This window comes from Diorhabda sublineata, chromosome 9, assembly GCF_026230105.1.
Source record: "Diorhabda sublineata isolate icDioSubl1.1 chromosome 9, icDioSubl1.1, whole genome shotgun sequence".
NCBI lineage: Eukaryota > Metazoa > Arthropoda > Insecta > Coleoptera > Chrysomelidae > Diorhabda > Diorhabda sublineata.
In genome coordinates this window covers 23,108,203-23,127,515 of record NC_079482.1, presented here as the reverse complement: position 1 = coordinate 23,127,515, position 19,313 = coordinate 23,108,203, and the positions used below count along the sequence as shown (strand labels likewise).

The window sequence follows — 19,313 nt, the reverse complement described above, 5'->3', positions numbered from 1 at the left end:
AGATAGAATGAGAAGTTAGGATATTCGAGAAGATCTATGATTTCAAGCTTTGGTGAGATGGTTTAAAGAACGCAAACGCGGTCAAAAAGATGCCAGAAAACAGTTGGGCAAAATGGTCAAAAACACCAGAAACCAAACAAACGGAAACCACTAGGCAGATCACCAGAAAAATTGAGCTGTAGCTCAGTGACTCAAGATAAGCTTTGGAGGAGGCTAAATATTCGAAATTAAACGCGACAGGGTTCTATTAAGAGAAAAAGAAGTGATGAATGCAGAAATAAACTCATTTTTTGGAGTACTTTCAAAAGATAATATTGTGGAACTTTTATATTAAATGATTAAATAAAACTTGTATTTTTTTAATCAAATTTTAAATGGCTCGTAAAAATTCATTTTTTGTCTTAAAAAGTATTTATTAAGGATGTAATGTATTATTATTTATCAATTGACAATCAATTTTGGAAATATCGGATGTGTATTTCTTTATGTATACTGAATATTCTGTTCAAATTACTAATATTTTCATTATTATTTGTTTCAGAAGGTCCATTTCAATCAGATGCTCTTTTAGTACCTGAAAATTGCATGTTCGATCACATTCACAATCAAAGCAATTGTTGGACATTCGGTCGTTGGAATGCAACAGCAGGAAATGCTTGTCAAGATAAAGGATTACAACTTAGGTCCTTTGCAATGTTATTACCATGCGGAATTTCTTTGTTCAGCGGTGTAGAATTCGTATGTTGTCCAAAACATTTCAAAGGTTAGTTTCTGATATTTTAAATTTCAATAGTACAGTTCATGTGATTAAATATCCAATAAATGACATACAAATTTCCAGATGCAATAATAAAATCAGCTAAGTTAGAAAAATCTAATACAATGTTTTTTACTTGATAATATTTATTAGTATAGATTATTTCTGTATCGGACTAAAATTTTTCCGTTGATTTAAGTAAGTAAACTTCAGATTATTGTTTTATCAAAATCTAAAACATAAAATTGAGAACATATCAATTATAATTAATACCTCATTATTGATATAGAACACGTAAAAATATCTTAGTAACTTTCTACCACTCGAGATAAACATTATTAGTAAGTTACAATCTAAAACTTCTGCATTTTTTGATTTTCATTTTTTTTTTTTTGAATACTCCATCTACGCATATTTGAGAGACTATAAAAATTATCAAAGAATTCCGACTGTAAAACTGATATACTCGAAAAAACTGTAATCCTGATCATCAAAACCTGGAGCTTCCTTTAATACCAATAAGCTATATACTCCACAACAGCTCCTAATCCTCTACAAGCCCCAGATTCATTTGGAGCTCGGCTCCCAATCATATCCTGAAGATTCGCGACTCAATGCAGAAGAGAGCAGTTCGACTTAAAGGCGATCCAAAGTTGACCAAAAACTTTGACAGCTTAGATCACAGAAGAAAGATCGTCGATCGGACTGTGTTTTACTGATACTTCCACGGTAAATGATCTTCCGTCCAATATAGAGCAGTATTTGCAAGACCTACTCGCCATGCAGGTGTGGCTTACGAACACCGAGTTCGCCTGCAGACGCCCAGGACTTTATCGGAACTTATTTCTTTGGAGAAGTGCAAGACTGAGGAATCAGCTGCCAAGACACGTCTTTACAACCTAAGTTCAAGATCAATATCCACTAAGTAGGAAGTATGGGAGACGCGAGCGCTTGCGTATGTTTCAGTTTCAAAATTTCAAAATTGTCGTTCGCGGGGGGAAAAAGTAATCGACACGACAATATCCGTCAATATAAACATATATACGAATTGGATCAGTAGCATATTTTACCTTATATTCATTTAGGAAGAAAGTAGTACAACAGGAAAACATAATTTATCGGGTGGTATGTTTCATTTTACAGAATACGTATACTAATAATTGATAATGCTTATGCCTTGGGTCAACTGATCAGTTTATTCCAAAATTCAGCTGCTGTATTTCACGGAAGATTGTGGGAAAACACGTTTTCAAATATCGTTTAGTATGTACATAGTCGGTTTTGATTGATTTTTCCTCAATTATGCATCATATGGAAAACTTCCTGTACACTCATCGATGTGTACATACCCAGTTGATGCATATTTGAACAGGACATGAATTGTTAATTTATATTCTTCAGAAAAACTGTTAAATTTGGTTCCCAATTATAAACATATTGTTAGAGAATTTATTAGAAAAGGAGAAAAACATGATTAATACGTTGGTAATTTTTTTAATGTTTAGCAGGTATTTAAAATAAATCATATGGCACGAGTACGATTTCCGTGGCGCCTGGATTTGACCCAAAATAAGACGAAAATAAAGAATAAAATTTTTCGTTATCTCGCTTCGTTTTCGAGATATCGATGGTGCACTTTGAGTGTAAAAAGTTCAAAAATCGTGAATTTTTTACAGCCAAAATTGTCAAAAAAAAATTCGCGTGAGAATTATTTTAGTTTTATTTTATTATTATTTTTTTTCTTATGGGGTCTTCGCCCCATAACCCCACAAGGGGCTTCGCCCCTAGACCCCAGACCCTGGTCTGCCCAAAAGGCACAGGCCGCGAGGAACGAGTGAGTTTGGCGAGGGGAGATTGGGGGTAGATTTGGAACGATTTTTTGCAGCCATTTTTCTTATTCTGTTGATTTTGTCATTAAAAATAGGATAAATAATGAAAAATAATTGCTACAGAACTTTTTTAGGATAAATATGAAATACTACAGTAGTCTCGCTTTTCAATTATAAAACAAACGAAAATAAATAACTTTTGAATTCATTCAAAACGTATTTTTTACTCCAAATAGGATATTAAATTACTGATTGAATCTTCAAACTATCATTATATATATTTTTTATTTTATAAATAATGAAAAACAACCGATTATCATTTATGAAAAAAATCAAATTTTTCGTGTATTTATCGTATGTTAAGTTATATTCATCACAGAGTGATGAAATTTATCAAAAATGATTCATTTCGCTATTAAAATCTGTTTTTTTCAATATAATTTTGGAGTATCGGGGTATATAATATAAAAATTAAATGAAAAATCTTTTGTTTATTGAATTACAAGATTCATATTGAATTCGAATTCATAAAATATTCATTTGGAACGAAGTATTGAACGCCACCTGTTCTATAAAGCGAATTTTGAAATAACGTTTGATTATAACTTTAAGTATCGATATCTCGAAAACGAAGCGAGATATCGTACTCTCCCCAATCATATTTTAAAAAATAAATGACATTTACAAAACGAATGCGTAATAAATAATTTTCAATGCAGGCTGTGAGGTGGATTTAAAGCAATGAAATGGTAATATCTGGTTGGCAACATATGGGAAACTTTTTTATTGTAAGTTTTACGAAAAAAAGTTATTCCTTATGAAAATCCCTACTTTCGAAAATAATAATATTCAAGTATTTACATTTGACATTGGAAGTACAGAGTGTCCACAAATTGCAAAATATTAATAGGAATATTATGAAAACTTTAATGAAAACTTGAATTTTGCGAATTTTAGTTGTAGAACACGTCAACATTGATCTTATTTAACAAGTAAACACACCTTAAATCTTAAATTTCTTGATCAGAAATATTTTAGCATTGAATTTAAATCGGTTATAAATAAATAATACATAACAGAAAAATAAATTTTCTACTGTAATACCCAAAAATAAACGAAATATTTTAAAATCACGGTGGTTCTGTCAGTGACATTTCTCTTAGTTAGTCTAGTAAAAGCTTTCGAAAAAGAATACATTCCATCATGTTAATGTGCATTGAAATTGTAACTAATGTAATCAAAATTGAAAACGTCAGTTTTTATTAATTGTACTTCAAGAAGTAGCAAAAATGCCGTTGAAATCGACTCTTGACAAAAAATTGAAATTGTCGGAGATAACTGACTGAAGATATTCAAAACTCAACAGTAGAAAAACCAAAAGATTCGATAAGGAAAAGGTCGGCCACATTTGATGTAAGTAAAGATGTAGTTACGAAGATATTAAAATCTATCAAATTTATACCCTTCAAATCCCAGTTAATTCATACTCTAAAATCCGAAGATTTTAATAAAAGGTTTTGATTTTGTGCTTGGTTCCAAGGAGAGAAGATAATCATTATATGGAACGTTTACTTCTAATGGGACATCACAAGCTCACAACATTGCCGCTGATGGACTGACGCTAATCGGGATTTTACAGTCGAATGTCGCGACCAATATTGTTTCAAAACAAATGTATGGTGTGAAATATTTGAGAACAGAATAGTTGGACTCTTTTTTTCAGGAATACTATGAATTCTGAATACTGACAACCTAACAAGAATAGAAAGACAACGCATATGGTACTAACATGATGGGGCACCATGTCATAGTACCAGAAATGTTCGAGAATATCTACTGTAAACTTTTAATTTGTGGATTTGTGGAATTTGCTTGGCCTGCAAGATCCCCAGACCTAAACCTATTAGGATACCTATAGCAAAAAAAAGTTTTCGATATTGAAAAAAATAAAGGTTCATATTTTTTGACAAACCTCGTACAAAATTTAAAAAATTGACATCTGATATTTACGTTTTATTATATTAATAAAATAATCTATTTACATTTATTTCGGTTATTTTTTTTTGGATCTATTGTTTGCTTCTCGAAGTAAGAATAGAACTACAACAATTCAATTTCTAATTTTGCCATGTGATTAATAGATTAATTTTATGCAATCTTAGTTTCTCTTTCAAACTCTCGTTGCTCACAAAAATTAACATTAAACATCTTTGATAGCTAGAACCCTTCATCATTATATCGATAATAACAAAAAAGCGACTTTTTAATTAAAATATTGAGATTAATCAGAGCCCCATCAAAGATTTTGCATCTCTCAGACCAGTCAAATTATATTTAAAATTTAACTTCGACTTGATTAAAGGAAGTGCTAATCAAACCTCTTCTTTATTAACGTTCAGATTAAAAACTTGAAAAAATGGTTCATTGGAATTAAAAAAAAAGTATATATAGAGGAATTTTGAACAATATAATAATAATCAAAAGCCGTATTTTGAATTTTGGCTTTTGAATGCTTCGAACCAACATACAAAAAACCACAAAAAAATCCTGAAACAATTATATTGAGTCGACTAAATAGAGTCGTTTCAAAATATTGTTTGCAAGATTCGATTCAGCAAATGTTTAAAGCAATTAATAACAGAAAAGGATTAAGGACTCCGATTCTGATTTGGATTTTATTTTATTAAAAATAACCAAAACATCGTTAACCATAATATTTTTTGCCTCATGAGTTCCTACTAGAAATTCGCTAGCGATTCGGAAATGATTGAGGTGCCTCTATAACTACGTCTATCAATTGAAATACGAATCCGTTGGTTTCGTATTTACGATTACTTTGAGTTGAGTTTTGATTGATTCATGTCATTACAGCGTATGTGTTTCTCGTTCCAGATACATTGAATCAATCTTAGATTGGTTATTTATAGAGGAACACTAGAATTTATAGTGCGTTAAGCACGATTTTGGATATCAAAGGCTTCTCTCTATTTCAGTCGGTAATCGAGTTGGTTTAGTTTGACAAACTGCTAATAAAATGTTTAAAGGATCCCCTTTTCGGAGATTAAATCATCTTTAAAGACTCAGCGAAGTTGATAATATCTTCATTATTTCAAATTTAAACATTGAACTCTGTATGTACAGGGTATTACGAGGTAAACAATCTATACGGCAAATGTTTTAAGTTTGAAGACACCACGTTGTTTAGTTTTTGTTTGGCAGCTCTGGGTGAGACTAGTCTTTAGGTATCAACAGTAAAATTTGGATAGCAGAGCTTAAATCAGATCGACGAAAACCAGGAGTGGTCGACCAAATGATGTGACGACTCCAGAAATGTTGAAGAAAATCCAATGCGCGACCTAGCAGACATAGTAGGCATTTCAAAAAGTGCGGTACGTCGCTTATTATGAAGACGTTTCCATCGAGTGGTAATGTTTCTCAGAAATAACGCCAAAAATTTTTACGCCGTGTCATAACCGTGGATGGAGCTTGGAGTGAATAGAGAGAACGGGCTCTAAAGAAGTCAAAAACCGTTCTATTTGTAGGCAGAATATTATGCGAACTTATTGCAACGTTCGAACGAAGAAATCAATTAAAAACGGCCGCATTTGTCTAAGGAGAAAGTGTTGTTTCATCAAGACAATGCACCAGCTCACACTGTAAGAAACTATGTAAAGTAAAGTGCAACGTTTGTTTTTCTTTTTGGTTCCAATATAAAAACCTAGCGACTAATTTACCTGTAGGGATTAAATTCGGCTTAAGTAAATAACATATGGTTGAGAAAATAGTGCAATAATTAGTTAATATGATCTATTTACAACAGCGGTTTGTTAAGAGATTGAAAACACTTTTTCTATCGAAAAAATTAATAAACCGAGGAAAATTTTTACTTATTTCGAAAGTTCTCTATCTTAAAAATTGGCCATATGGATTCGTATGATGCTGAACGTCTGGAACTGCCTTTTGTATTATATTTTTCATGATTATAAATGAGACCAAGGCTTCACACTGCACTGTATATTTGCAAGATTATCGTCACAACATCACAATCAATTATACGGTTTTATATTCCACAAACACATAAATACGACACCAGCTATAAAAATTTAAACAACTTCTCGATTTTATATCTCTGGTGGAAGAATCTCGTAAATTTCAGAGAGGTAGTTGTTTTCTCTGTAAACTTTCAGTTTTCAGTTATATTTTCGAGTATAAATCAAGTTTAGTGCCTATAAATTATACGAATTGATCTCTGTTTGAACAAAACTTTTTAAGTGCATAAGCGAAAGACAAATGTATAAGATGACAAGGAATATCTTCTGTTACGTTTCTAAAAAAAAAAGCGAAATTCAAATATTTGTAAGCGCAATAAGAGCCACTACGAACCACGTTTATTTCATATATTTTATATATCAGCCCTACAGGCCTATTTGGCAGTCGCTTTTCGAGATGTTTTACGATTTATTCGCATGATTTTCTGTTTTTCATCTCATTTTGCAAGTTTTTCACCTCACTGTTCTCAAATCTCTTTCGACCTCTTCCAATTATATTTCCCTCGGTTTTCCTCTCCTCTTTCACCCATTTTCTTCACCTTTTAGCACTTGTTTACCCTATTTTCTGTCATTCTACCTATGCCTCCTCGGTCCTTGTGATTTAATTGGGTTATACTTGAGTGCTTATACAATTCTGACAGTTCTCTATTTGTTTTTCTACTGTACAGTCCATCTTCTTTAATTCCAAGTCTTTCTGAGTATTTCACGTTGCCATATTTCAAGTTTATTTCGCCCTCTTTTCTTCATTGTCCAGGTTTCACGTGCGCAAATACCCTACGGTCCTATTATTGTTTGGTACATTCTTATTTCAACTGTTCGTGATATTTTTTATACTATTCCTCCTGCTTTTCTACTTTTTGTTATTCTTGTTTCTATTTTCCTTTATTCGTCTGCTTTATTTGTGATAGCGACTCCTAAATATTCGATTCCATCCCTATTTATATTAATATTGGTTTTTAAATTGTCTTTCTTCACTACTTACTAGCTTTTACCCGCGGCATCGCTCGCATCGAATCCATTAAATAAGTATCAGAAATCATTATAATAGAAAAGAACGAACTCTGTAGCTATATTAGAACCAGAGATAGATCGTTGAATGTAGAAAAATTTCCAAAAACCTACAAAAATCCATAACTCCACATTGAATGCTCGCGCCTAGCTCCTCTCCAACTCAACCGATTTAAGTGTTCAAAAACTCAAAAGAAAGAAGGTGTTTCAGCGAGTGTTCTTAAACCAAAACGAACTCTGTAGCTATATTAGAACCTGAGATATAGATCTTTGAATGTAGAAAAATTGCCGAAAACCTACAAAAATCCATAACTCCACATTAAATGTTCGCGCCTAGCTCCTCTCCAACTCAAGCAATTAAAGTGTTCAAAAACTCAAAAGAAAGAAAGTGTTTCAGCGAGTGTTTTTAAACCAAAACGAAGTCTCCATCTTGAATAGAACCTGAGATATTGAGGATAGAACTTGTGTATGTGAAAAGCTCCCATAAGTAATGTACAGGGGGAAATCGCATTCGAGTATAACTTGAGAATGGTGAAAATTACATGAAATCCGATGGTCGATGGCTGATCTGTGCATCAATACCTTTCATTGAAAAAAAAAAGATTAAGCAAATCGGTTGGGTAGAACGCCTGAACGGACTCGGAATAGAAATCATCTCGTTAATCTCCAAGCCATATTCTTTTGCCTTCTATTCCAGTAACTTAAATACAGTTTCAAGTTTTTTCCTTGATTTTGCCGTAGTACTGTGTCATCCGCATATGCTAAGGATTAATGTTTGTTTCTATAAATTTAACCTTGGGTGTTTATATCACTTTCTTTGAGTACGTTTTCTTGAACTTAATTCAAACTGGTTATGGATAATGGATCTCCCTGCCACAGACATTGAATTTGTTAGAAATCCTATCCTGGACTAATACAACCACCAACGACGAAGTGCTAAGACGAATTAGTCGCAAAAGAAAGCTGTTGACAATTAGAAAGAAAGAAAGGCATCGGCAGGAAGAAGAAATCTTGGCTCTGTGACATAAGAGAATGGATCTCAGCGTCGGAGAATTGTTTCATGTTGCGAGGGACAGAGATGCATTTAAAACCGTGGTCGCCAACCTTCAATGAGAAGACGGCTTTAATCATTGATGAATTCGACCATACTGTTGATGGCTTTTGTTGTTGTGCCAATTTCGAAAAATAAGCCAATAACACTGTTTTCGAGAAAGAACTGCATGTTTTTTTCATTTTCCATTTCATGAATTTTGAATAGGCGGTTTCGTAAATTTTCCGCGGTTTAGATAGCAATAATTTTTGGGACGCTATTTTGGCAACTTTTACTAGTTCCGATGGAGTCAAAAACAACTTGGATGTCAGACATTTTCCACTTTATAGTATTGAAAATAATTTCTAAACAATTAAATTTATAGCTATTTGATTATTTTTAGCAACGCAGGTCTAATTGTCGCTATAAATAAAACATAGCCTACTAATTTCAGATTTCACATTTCACATGATCATTTTTTGACTTAAATATTGTGGAAATATTATTTTTAAATATTAAATCATCGAAAATTCAGAACTTTTCCTCCTTGTTTATATGTATAACTATTTTTAGAAGAATCAATTCCTATATTTTATAGGCACAATACTTAAAAATTTATCTCAAAACTGGAAGTTTACCGATGAAACAAGTATCTAAATTAAAGATATAAAATTAAAAACTTGTTTAAGTGTCAGTGTCTATAAATTATACTATTTGCGGTAGACATTTATGCGTCTTTTGGTTTTTCACTTAAACTTCATAGGCGTCGTATTTATAATTTTTTGGAATATAAAATCATATATTTGATTGGAATATTGTGAAGCCTCAGTCCTACATATCAGAAACATTTTAAAAACATTGAAGTAAAAAGAAAATCTTATTAAACCTTTTTTACATTAAGAATACGTCAAAAGATAAAAGATTGCAGCTTTGTCATGTATTTTTCTTCACTTAAACGTGCCGCGTTTACCCACAGTATATCAAAAACAACAAAGTGTTGATGATTCAGAGCAGTGTTTGGCATGTTTATACGTAAAAAATCAATTTTTTGCGTCGATGTGTGGCAATGGATGAAACATGAATGCATCACTTCACTCCGGAATCAAAACGATCATCATCTGAGTGGTCTGCAGCCGATGAACCACGTCCAAAGGCACAACAATCAGCTGGGAAGGTTATGGCTTCAGTATTTTGGGATGCGAATAAAATATTGTTCATCGAATATCTCCATATGCCGAAGAGAAAACAACTGTTTCATGAAATCATAACTATCATTAAATTGAACGAATTACACTTCGAATGGCTTCCTCATCAACCGTATAGTCCAGATCTGGCCTTCAGTGACTACTGTTTATTCGCTGATGATCAAAAAATGCTCGCTGGTTAGAAATTTAGCTCAAATGAAGAAACAATTGCTGAAACTGTATCCTATTTTGAAGTAAAATACAAATCCTTCTACAAGCACGGCATCGAAAAGTCAGAGAAGCGTTAGAATTATTATATTGCTCTTGAAGGAGTCTTAAGTAATGAATAAACTTGAACTGCTTTAATTTTGCAGCAACTTTCATTCTTTATAATCTTCGCCGTTCATAATTGAACCCTAATCTTCCATAACAAATCCAAGTTGTTGATGCGAAGTAGTTTATATGAACTTTTGATTATATACTGTACTTATTGAAAACTTTGTGCCGTTTTTCTATGTTTTCAAAAGATTTTTGACCAAACATCTTATCTAAACTGTTGCGAAAACTCGTGAATCAATTAGCAAAGAATAGAACTGTCAATCAGTTACTGATTTAATTTCAAGAAATCTAATTGGTTCAGACATACATCAATTATTTCATATACATATTTTTTCTTAGCGATTATAAACCCATTTATATCTTTTCAGATAACCTAAAACCAAAGAAACCCATCGATCTAACGATATTAAAGAAAGAACAAGAAGTTTTCGACAATATTGACGACGACGATGAGGATGACGACGATGAATCCGACGAAGATATTGATAAAGATGATCTAGATGATCTCGCAGATGAAACAGAGCTCTCTGATGATCCAACTATTGATGATGAAGACGACGAAGACGATGATGATATGTATGATGAAGACATTGACTGGGATACGACGCCGTCCAGTACTACCTCAGGATATAAATCTACGGTACCTTCAACTACACCAACCACTACAACTACTGAAAAAACAACTACAGTCGCCACACCAGATCCTTATTTCACTCACTTCGATCCTAGGAATGAACATGAAAGTTATAAAGAAGCGCAAGTAAGTAAAACAAATGTTACTTTTAGTACTGTATATAAACAATATACTGAGTGGTATAGGAATTATAGATTCTAATATGGAAGAAAACCGTGTAGTTGCCAAGAATTACAAGATTTGTTCATGCTCTTTTAGAAAATAGCAAAATTAGAAAAATCGTACGACAAAATTTTTTTCTACGGCTGTCAAAACTTAATTTTCAGGCAATTTCAGTTGACTGGATTGCTACACCTTGCATCAAGTAGCCGGGACTGTTAACCTCGCCTTAAGTGGCCGGGATTATTGAATTTATTCTTGCCTTAATTTACTGGACTTCTAACTTTGCCTTAAGTAGTCGGGAATGTTCAACCTTGCTTTAAGTGACCTGGGCTATTTCATCTTGTTTTAGTTGACGGATGAATGTTTTTCAAGTTAATTATGCAACTTACCTACCCCATTGACAATACATTGAGATTTTCAAACAGCGTGGTTTGAACTATAACTGTTCCAAGCTTCAGAACAATTGGCCAAAACTAATTTCTTTCCTCTCAGGGAAATTCGGACATTTGAGAGGTATTTTTGACGGGTTTTAAGAGGTTTTGGGGTATTTTGTCCAGTGAAACTTAATTAGTTTGCTTTGAACTATTAATTGTACCAAGTTTCCGAAAAATTGAATTTCTTGTTTCTTTTATAGATCGGATAATTTTACATAATCCTTCTACCTGCCATTTTCTGTTTTTTATTGCAAGAATATCACAAAATAATTCTTGTTATTTGAGGATAAGAAATAACGACCCTAACTAGTTGCATCTTTTTGGACATAACGACCTTCTAATAAGGAGTATCCAAACCCCCAATATAATATATGGAAGTTATCTAACTAACCTCAAATCGTTTACATGGAACTTGGAATTCTACGAATTTCTATGTAAACTGGCTCACATTGAAAATCTACTTCATATATCTTTGATAACAATAAAGGGCTCGCTCGTCTATTAATTACAGTTGATTCATGACTCGATTCACCAAGGAATTTGCTACCTCTGGGTTCATCACTGTTATTACTTGTTAGTAATGAAATATGTTATCTTCAAATGTTGTATAATGTACTCATTATTACAACATTCGTACTTTAATTATAACCATTTGAAAGGATATGATAACTCACATTCAGCCCTGTTGATTAATGAAGACAAATATTGGACAGATCCTTTTAATAACCTCATTATTATAAATGAAAATGATCGTTCTCTCTATATTGTTATCCACAAATCACATTTTATTGGGAATAGTAGAAAATAATAATTTACAGGAGCGTTTGGAAGAAACTCACCGTGAAAAAGTAACGAGGGTGATGAAAGATTGGTCGGATTTGGAAGAAAGATACCAAGATATGCGACAGACTGATCCCCGAGGAGCCGATGAATTTAAACAAAGAATGACTCAAAGATTCCAACAAACAGTTCAAGCCCTTGAAGAAGAAGGCGATGCTGAAAAACATCAACTAGCAGCTATGCATCAACAGCGAGTATTGGCCCACATTAACCAGAGAAAGAAAGAAGCTATGACCTGTTATACTCAAGCTTTAAATGATGTACCACCAAGTGTAAGTTGAAGAACACTCAGTTATTATTTATTATATTATCAAGCTCTCTAGTTAGTAGTAGTGTGTGTACATGTATGACTTCCAGTACTATTAATTTCTTGTCTATTTTCTTTTTTACCTTCTAAGCTCATTGTGTCTTGTAAGCTATTGATCTAAAAGAATGACAAACCATTGATAAAATGAATTATCCTGCGCCAATTCCTTCACCTTTTATTACATTTTTGAATACTTTACCATATTTATACAGTTTTTTATGTAATTTTTTGTTAATATTGTATTTGGTGTCTCATTTTTTTTATTTTGAAGTTGGTACTATAGTTTTTTTCAAGAATTTCGACGGGCGAGCGTCAGTTTCTTTTCTGCACGCTTTTAAACAGATTTTCCCTTTAATCAACAGTTGTGGTACTCAGGATACTGTCAAAAAATCATTTGAGCATCTCATATTCATCCTAACACACATCTAGAGTTAAATTATTTATTATGTGCACATAAAACAACTAAAAATGCAGAGTGTCTATTCACACACAAACACTAGTTTTTGGCGGGCATTTGGTATCAATAAATTAATCAAACACAGTTTTTGGAAAGGCCTCTTCCATCCAACTTTGATATCTATCTCTTTAATAATTTGTTTCTAACGTCTCTAAGATTATTTTAGATATTAAAGATGATTTAATATTTTTTTGTGAAAATAATGAATTCAATTGTTGTTTTTAGACTCATCGTGTTCAAAAATGTCTTCAAAAATTACTGAGATCTTTACATAAGGACAGAGCTCATGCCATTAGCCACTACCGTCACCTTTTGGCTAACAGTATAGAAGCTGCTGCTCGAGAACAACCAAGGACACTTGAACGTTTGACTGATATTGACAGAATGGTGAACCAAAGCATGCAAATGTTACAAAGGTACGTAATTTTACTTTTATTTATATCTTTTCAAATTTTTTTTCTGTTAACGCACTTTAATCGTGTATTTATTTTCAAGGTATCCCGAATTGGCAACTAAAATTGGTCAATTGATGGATGATTACATTCAAGCATTACGATCAAAGGATGAAACGCCAGGTTCGTTATTAGCTATGACATCTGATGCCGAACAGGCCATTTTAGACAAATATAAAACGGAAGTTGCCACTAAACAAGCAGAAAGAGAACGTCAAAGGATCCAAGAAAAAGAAAGAAAAGAACAAAGGAAAAAGGAAAAGTTAGAACTCAAAGAAGAAAAGAAACGAGTTGAAGAAGCTTTAGGAAAAAAAATTAGCAACTTTGATGATGAAGATATGGAAGATGAATCATTACCGGAGGAAAAGACATCAGTAAGTTTCATAATGTTCTTATGTTGTTATTATTGATAGTTGTATATTATTGGGAACTATAGTTTTAAGGAAGCTAATATATAATTTCATTTTATTTTGCGTCCCATAATTCCATTTCATTGCTTGGTCAAATTTATTTTGAATCATTGTTATGGAACTTCTAATAAAAGACTTGATTCCTGTCAAACAACCACTGTACCGCCCTGATATGAATCCAACTATTCGAATTACCAGGTGCTAGTTACCAGTCTATAGAAGTTGTAACAGAGAATTAGTGACCCTTCCTCATGTCAGCTCAGTGTTTTGATAATATAGATTGAAAAAAAAAACAGAACAAACTTATTTTACCATGTTTTACCATTTCTATTATCAAGGAAATTAAATGATATAATGTAGAGTCAAATCGTTTATGAAACACTATGATGGAATTTCTGATAAAAGACTGAACAAGCCTTGTGCAATTCTCAAATTATCCCTCAAAGGCACCAGTTTCCATACTATGGAAGAAATAACGGAGAATTCGTAACGATTTTTTGTGACAATTCAGTTAACAAAAATACTTTGTTATATGAATTGAAGAAAGGTAGAACAAACTCAATATACCATGTTCTATCATTATGAAATGATACCTCGTCTTTTTTCACCAATCTAATTGAATTTTGAGTTGCTAAATCACAGAAATTTTATATTGCCTTTGCATAATATTATTTCATTTCTTGTTCAATTTGTTCATTAACCACTGTGAAGGAATTTCTGATAAAAGACTAAACAAATCTCTAACAGTTTCTAGACTATAGAAGATAAATAGAGAAATCGTGACGACTTCTAATGTTAATTCAGTTTGAAAAATGCTTTGAAATATGGCTTAATAAAAAGTAGAACAATATTATGTCCTACCATTATCAAACACTGGTACCAAATGTTTTCTAATCATAATTCGTGAAGATATCTCATGTCAGCTCAGTTTAAAAAATGCTTTAATATATAGAGTGCAGAAAGGTAGATCAAACTTAATATACCATGTTCTACCTATACCAGATGTTGTATTATCAAGGCACTCGTTCTTGTTTTGGGTCGCTTGTGCGCTTGCTCGGCACCTATTTTGGACAAAGTTTTCGTATACCAAAATCTTATTTAGTGATATGTCCAACACGTTCATTTGATTTCTTTATTTTTCTAACTTCCTCAATCAGTTGCACGTTATAGTTATCTGTAATTGTTTTGTGGACTTTATTGATGATTTCGTCGGTGACAGCCTCTTTGAGTCCGCCTAATAAGTCTATATTTAAATATCTTCTAATTAAAATAATAAAAATTTTGCAGACAACCTCACAACCAACATCAGGCATAACTTTCGCTGAAATAATGAGCAATTCCATAACTGCAACTTCAGATAATCGTAACGTCGATGACGCTGCAGTACAAGAAGCCGTCGAACAAGTCGCCAAAGCAGCTAGTCATAGACAAGATATCATTAGAGTAGCACATGTAATGAGCCATGATATCAGCCATGGAGAACCTGTAAGTAACGATTGAATTGTTTTTATATCCACATATTTCTATTAAAATGTTTATCGACAATAATCTAGACTTTCTATCACCACTTATTCAGATTCAGAGTATTGACATTGGACTCATCTATTTTACTCCACTTGTACTTGTCAAATTGATAATGAAGATTGTCGATATCCAAAGTGATACTTATTGTTATGTGAAAGTGTTTTACCTGCGTATAATTTGAGCTGGAAATGTTCCAAAATGTATCATTCACTCAATAAACAATCAATTTCCAATAGTCCACTCAAAATTTATTAACCATGATTAACAGTTTGAGTCACAAGTATTGGAGCACATACCTAATAACACAAGAGTTGCTCTCCAGCAACGCTGCAAAATCCGTAAATTCTTATACCGCCAGTGGTGTCCTGATTGTTGATTAATTTTACCATAAAGAAAACATTTTGTAGTCATTTTCTAAAATATTTCATTTTTTTTTTGATAATTTGTTGCATTTTTAGTTGTTTAGTTTTGGTCCCGTCAAAAAATAAAAAAGAAGAAAAGAGGACAGTGATAAACATGGTAGCTTGTAAACCTGATAATGAAAGTACTAATAAATAAAACCACTAGTAAATAAATATAGTTTTAATAAAACATATAAAAACAAGAAATTCAACAATAAATAACGTTTAGTATTCAAATGTTGAGAACAATAGTAGTTTCTATATGATGCAATCGGATTTTTAAATAGTTTCCTTCTATTATTAACTTAATTTTAATTCATTTTTGGAGTGAAACCTTTCTGGATTTAATACGGATACATTTGGAGACAACACTTTCAATATCATCTACTTCTAGCAAATCTATATTCATCAAAGTATCATAATTAAGTTGTTCTTGGTCCTTTCCTCAACTTTTTATCCATTTTAATGTTGAGAAAGAACGTTTACTACTGCAGTTAGTCAGAATGAGAGACTAGTAAATTCTCAAAGCAATATATGTGTTTGGGAAATACGACTCTAAAGAATTATTTAATAAAAGTTTATGAAATTGCAGTTTCAGAGACTCATGCTGCTGTCAATAACATTTCCTAAGTCGTCGAGTGTAGTAGAGCTGCTGATGAGGTGGTACTTTGCATTTTGCTTGATTCGTCTTGATGTCTGTTGCTTGTATTCTTTATATCTGGTAAGATATTTAGCTCTTGCCCAAATATCTGAAAATGTAGATCATTAATGATTCATAAAAGGCGTATTCCATATTAAGATCTTTGGAGCATGTAAGATATTTTACACTTATCCAATTTTTTTCAACTGTCTGATAGAAATAGGTATTGGTGCGCGAATCTTTTAGCATTTGCTACTCTTGCTACGTGGCTGATCGGCGCTGGGTCGGCTGGTTGTTAAAGAACGACATTCCATGCGGCGGGCACGAGAATACTGAGCGGTATCGCTTTTTTGACATTCATATTTTATACAGAGACCACTCACGACAATGCATCGCTTTGCAAAATATTTTGACATAATTATTATTATTACTGCTTCTAAATGCTCTTGTTTTTAGGTCTCTTCTGATTTAAAATTAGTTTTTTTATTAATTTTTGAGAGAATGATAAAAAAATTGACGTTTCGACTTAACTTTATCAAAATATAAAATCAAGAACATTTAGAAGTATTAATATATCGAAAGGTCTAAGAAAAAATAACAAATTAGAAAAAAATATTATGATTACTAAATATTGTTGTTTTCCTTTTAATGTTGCTCAATATTTTTTCAGGAGATGGTGTTGAGATTCTTTTATAGGTAAAGGTTAGGTTCTCAAATCTCAATAAAATATTACTAAAGTTTTATCGGTACTTCTGTTTTGAATCCAATATTCTAGTTTGCAAGGACATTTCTTATATTCTTTAAAATAAATTCATGAGAAAATTGCCTATACAGGTTTTACAAATATAATTTTTCTATTTTCAGACTTTCTCTGTAAGAAGAGAAATATATAGCCGTAAAGATGGTAAGAGTGTCTATTTCACATTAGCATTTGCCGGAATGGCGTTGATGGCAGCTATAGTAGTAGGAGTGGCTGTAGCAAGACGTAAGACATCTAGATCACCTCAAAGTCAAGGATTTGTGGAAGTTGATCAAGCAGCAACTCCTGAAGAAAGACACGTAGCCAATATGCAAATAAATGGTTACGAAAATCCGACTTACAAATATTTTGAAGTGAAAGAGTAATTTGATGTATTTTAGTTCGATATTTTCGAAAATTCTCTTTTGCCTGGCAGCACATAATTTATGATATTATTTGAAAGAAAAATACTGTTTCTTAATAACTATGTTAATATTTAAAATTCAAACAAAATGATTCATTAACTTTCTTTGTAAGAAAAAAGTTGTGGTATTATTGGAAACCGTTTTTCTTCTATTAGTGTACATAAGCATTCGGCAAAATAAATATTTCAGGTATGACATGCTTGTTAAGAAACATATTTTATTGGGTGAATTTGTTAAGTTTGGACATTTGCCCCGGTCAAAATAGACTTTCGAGGTTAAAATAACTCTAATAGAGCTTTCATTTTTTTTGTAATAGCCGATTTAAGCCCTTTATCAGTGAATTATCTTGAACTTGCCATTCATTTTCTCTATTTTGACTGGTATAATTATTTTTGATGCTACTGGGATCCTAATCATTCCATTAATTGTGTGTTAATTGTACTTAAATAAGCAACTCGATAATAATTCTACATATGCAAAATAAGATATACATATTTTGAACAAAAAAAAATTATGAAAACTTGAATAGGAAGTAATAATTTTTGCATATGACAGTCCAATGTTTAAACGTATTCATTTATATAGCGAGATATATGTCGGGACGATATACCATAAAAAACTAACGCGATATTAGATAGAAATTGAACAAAAACAAAAAAAAACAAGCGATCGTCCACGATATTTATATTAGTTGCTAGATGTATATGGTACCCTCCATATTTAATACCTAATGAAAAATTAGATTATAAAAAAATGCATGTTAATCGACAAGCTTTTGTACAGTCGCTTTTTTTTAAAGATTTTATCAGCTTTATTCACAAATTATAATTTTTTAATCAACTCTTGAATATAAGTGTCACTTTTATATTAATACAATCCAAATTTTTTGTCATAATCTATGAACTATAAGAAAATATTCCATCATTTTTTCGCGCATTCGAATTCCGATGGTACGTTTTCAATAGCTGACATCCCAAATCCAAATAACCAAGCTAAACAAAAAGTATCATAGATACTTTAAAAGTAAGGTTAAAAACCGTTCGATATCGAAAAAAAGTGAACAAAATTCAACTCGGTGGATTAATAAAAATATTCAGATGAAAATTCGCGCCAAAATTTCTAACAAATAGGATCCCCATCAAATCATCGTACCATCGGAAAACGTGTGCATAAGACACCGACCTTAATCTGTTTTTATACCCAACTGCTTGAATTGTTGATTCATTATGAACTAAAATACCCCCGAGACGATCAATTACATTGACAATTGCGATTGATGGGACTTCAATGAATGTTTTATCAATCGTCAGTTCATCGGTGAATCACTCGAGTCGTTTATTTGTGTACACTTTCACCTTTTTACCCGGGATATTGTAGCTGGGACTTGTAACATCCCACAAACAATGATGCTTGGAAATATTCAATCAGCTTTAAAACCTCGTTCGACCACATCTTTACAAAGCGTTCTATTAACAAAAAATAAAGAACCACACCAAGAGCAGAACACATAAACAGCCACTCAGTAGCTGGAGACAGATTGAGACGACTCGATTGACATCTACACTGTCAAAATGTTGAGCAACATGTCTAACGTTGCATGAAGTCTCCCATTCCTGTCGGGAGACCATAGACCTGCAATTTTTGCTTTCGCAAAAGGCTCGTAGACGGAGATTGGTTTATAGACAACCTTAG

General features: G+C 32.3%; 1 protein-coding gene across 2 annotated transcripts in view; it reads left to right on the top strand.

Moving 5' to 3' along the window:
* LOC130449044 (amyloid-beta-like protein) overlaps positions 1-18,427 on the top strand; it is a 176,897-nt gene extending 158,470 nt beyond the window's left edge. Inside the window, exons 4-10 of one of the 2 annotated variants that reach the window (XM_056786685.1) lie at positions 542-763; positions 10,565-10,956; positions 12,245-12,538; positions 13,256-13,446; positions 13,526-13,856; positions 15,180-15,377; positions 17,322-18,427. In XM_056786685.1, coding sequence (XP_056642663.1) covers positions 542-763; positions 10,565-10,956; positions 12,245-12,538; positions 13,256-13,446; positions 13,526-13,856; positions 15,180-15,377; positions 17,322-17,582 — 1,889 coding nt within the window. In that variant the 3' untranslated portion in view covers positions 17,583-18,427. The remainder of the gene's footprint in view (positions 1-541; positions 764-10,564; positions 10,957-12,244; positions 12,539-13,255; positions 13,447-13,525; positions 13,857-15,179; positions 15,378-17,321) is intronic. The other variant, XM_056786686.1, reaches the window with a different exon arrangement.
* Positions 18,428-19,313: the final 886 nt, after the last annotated feature.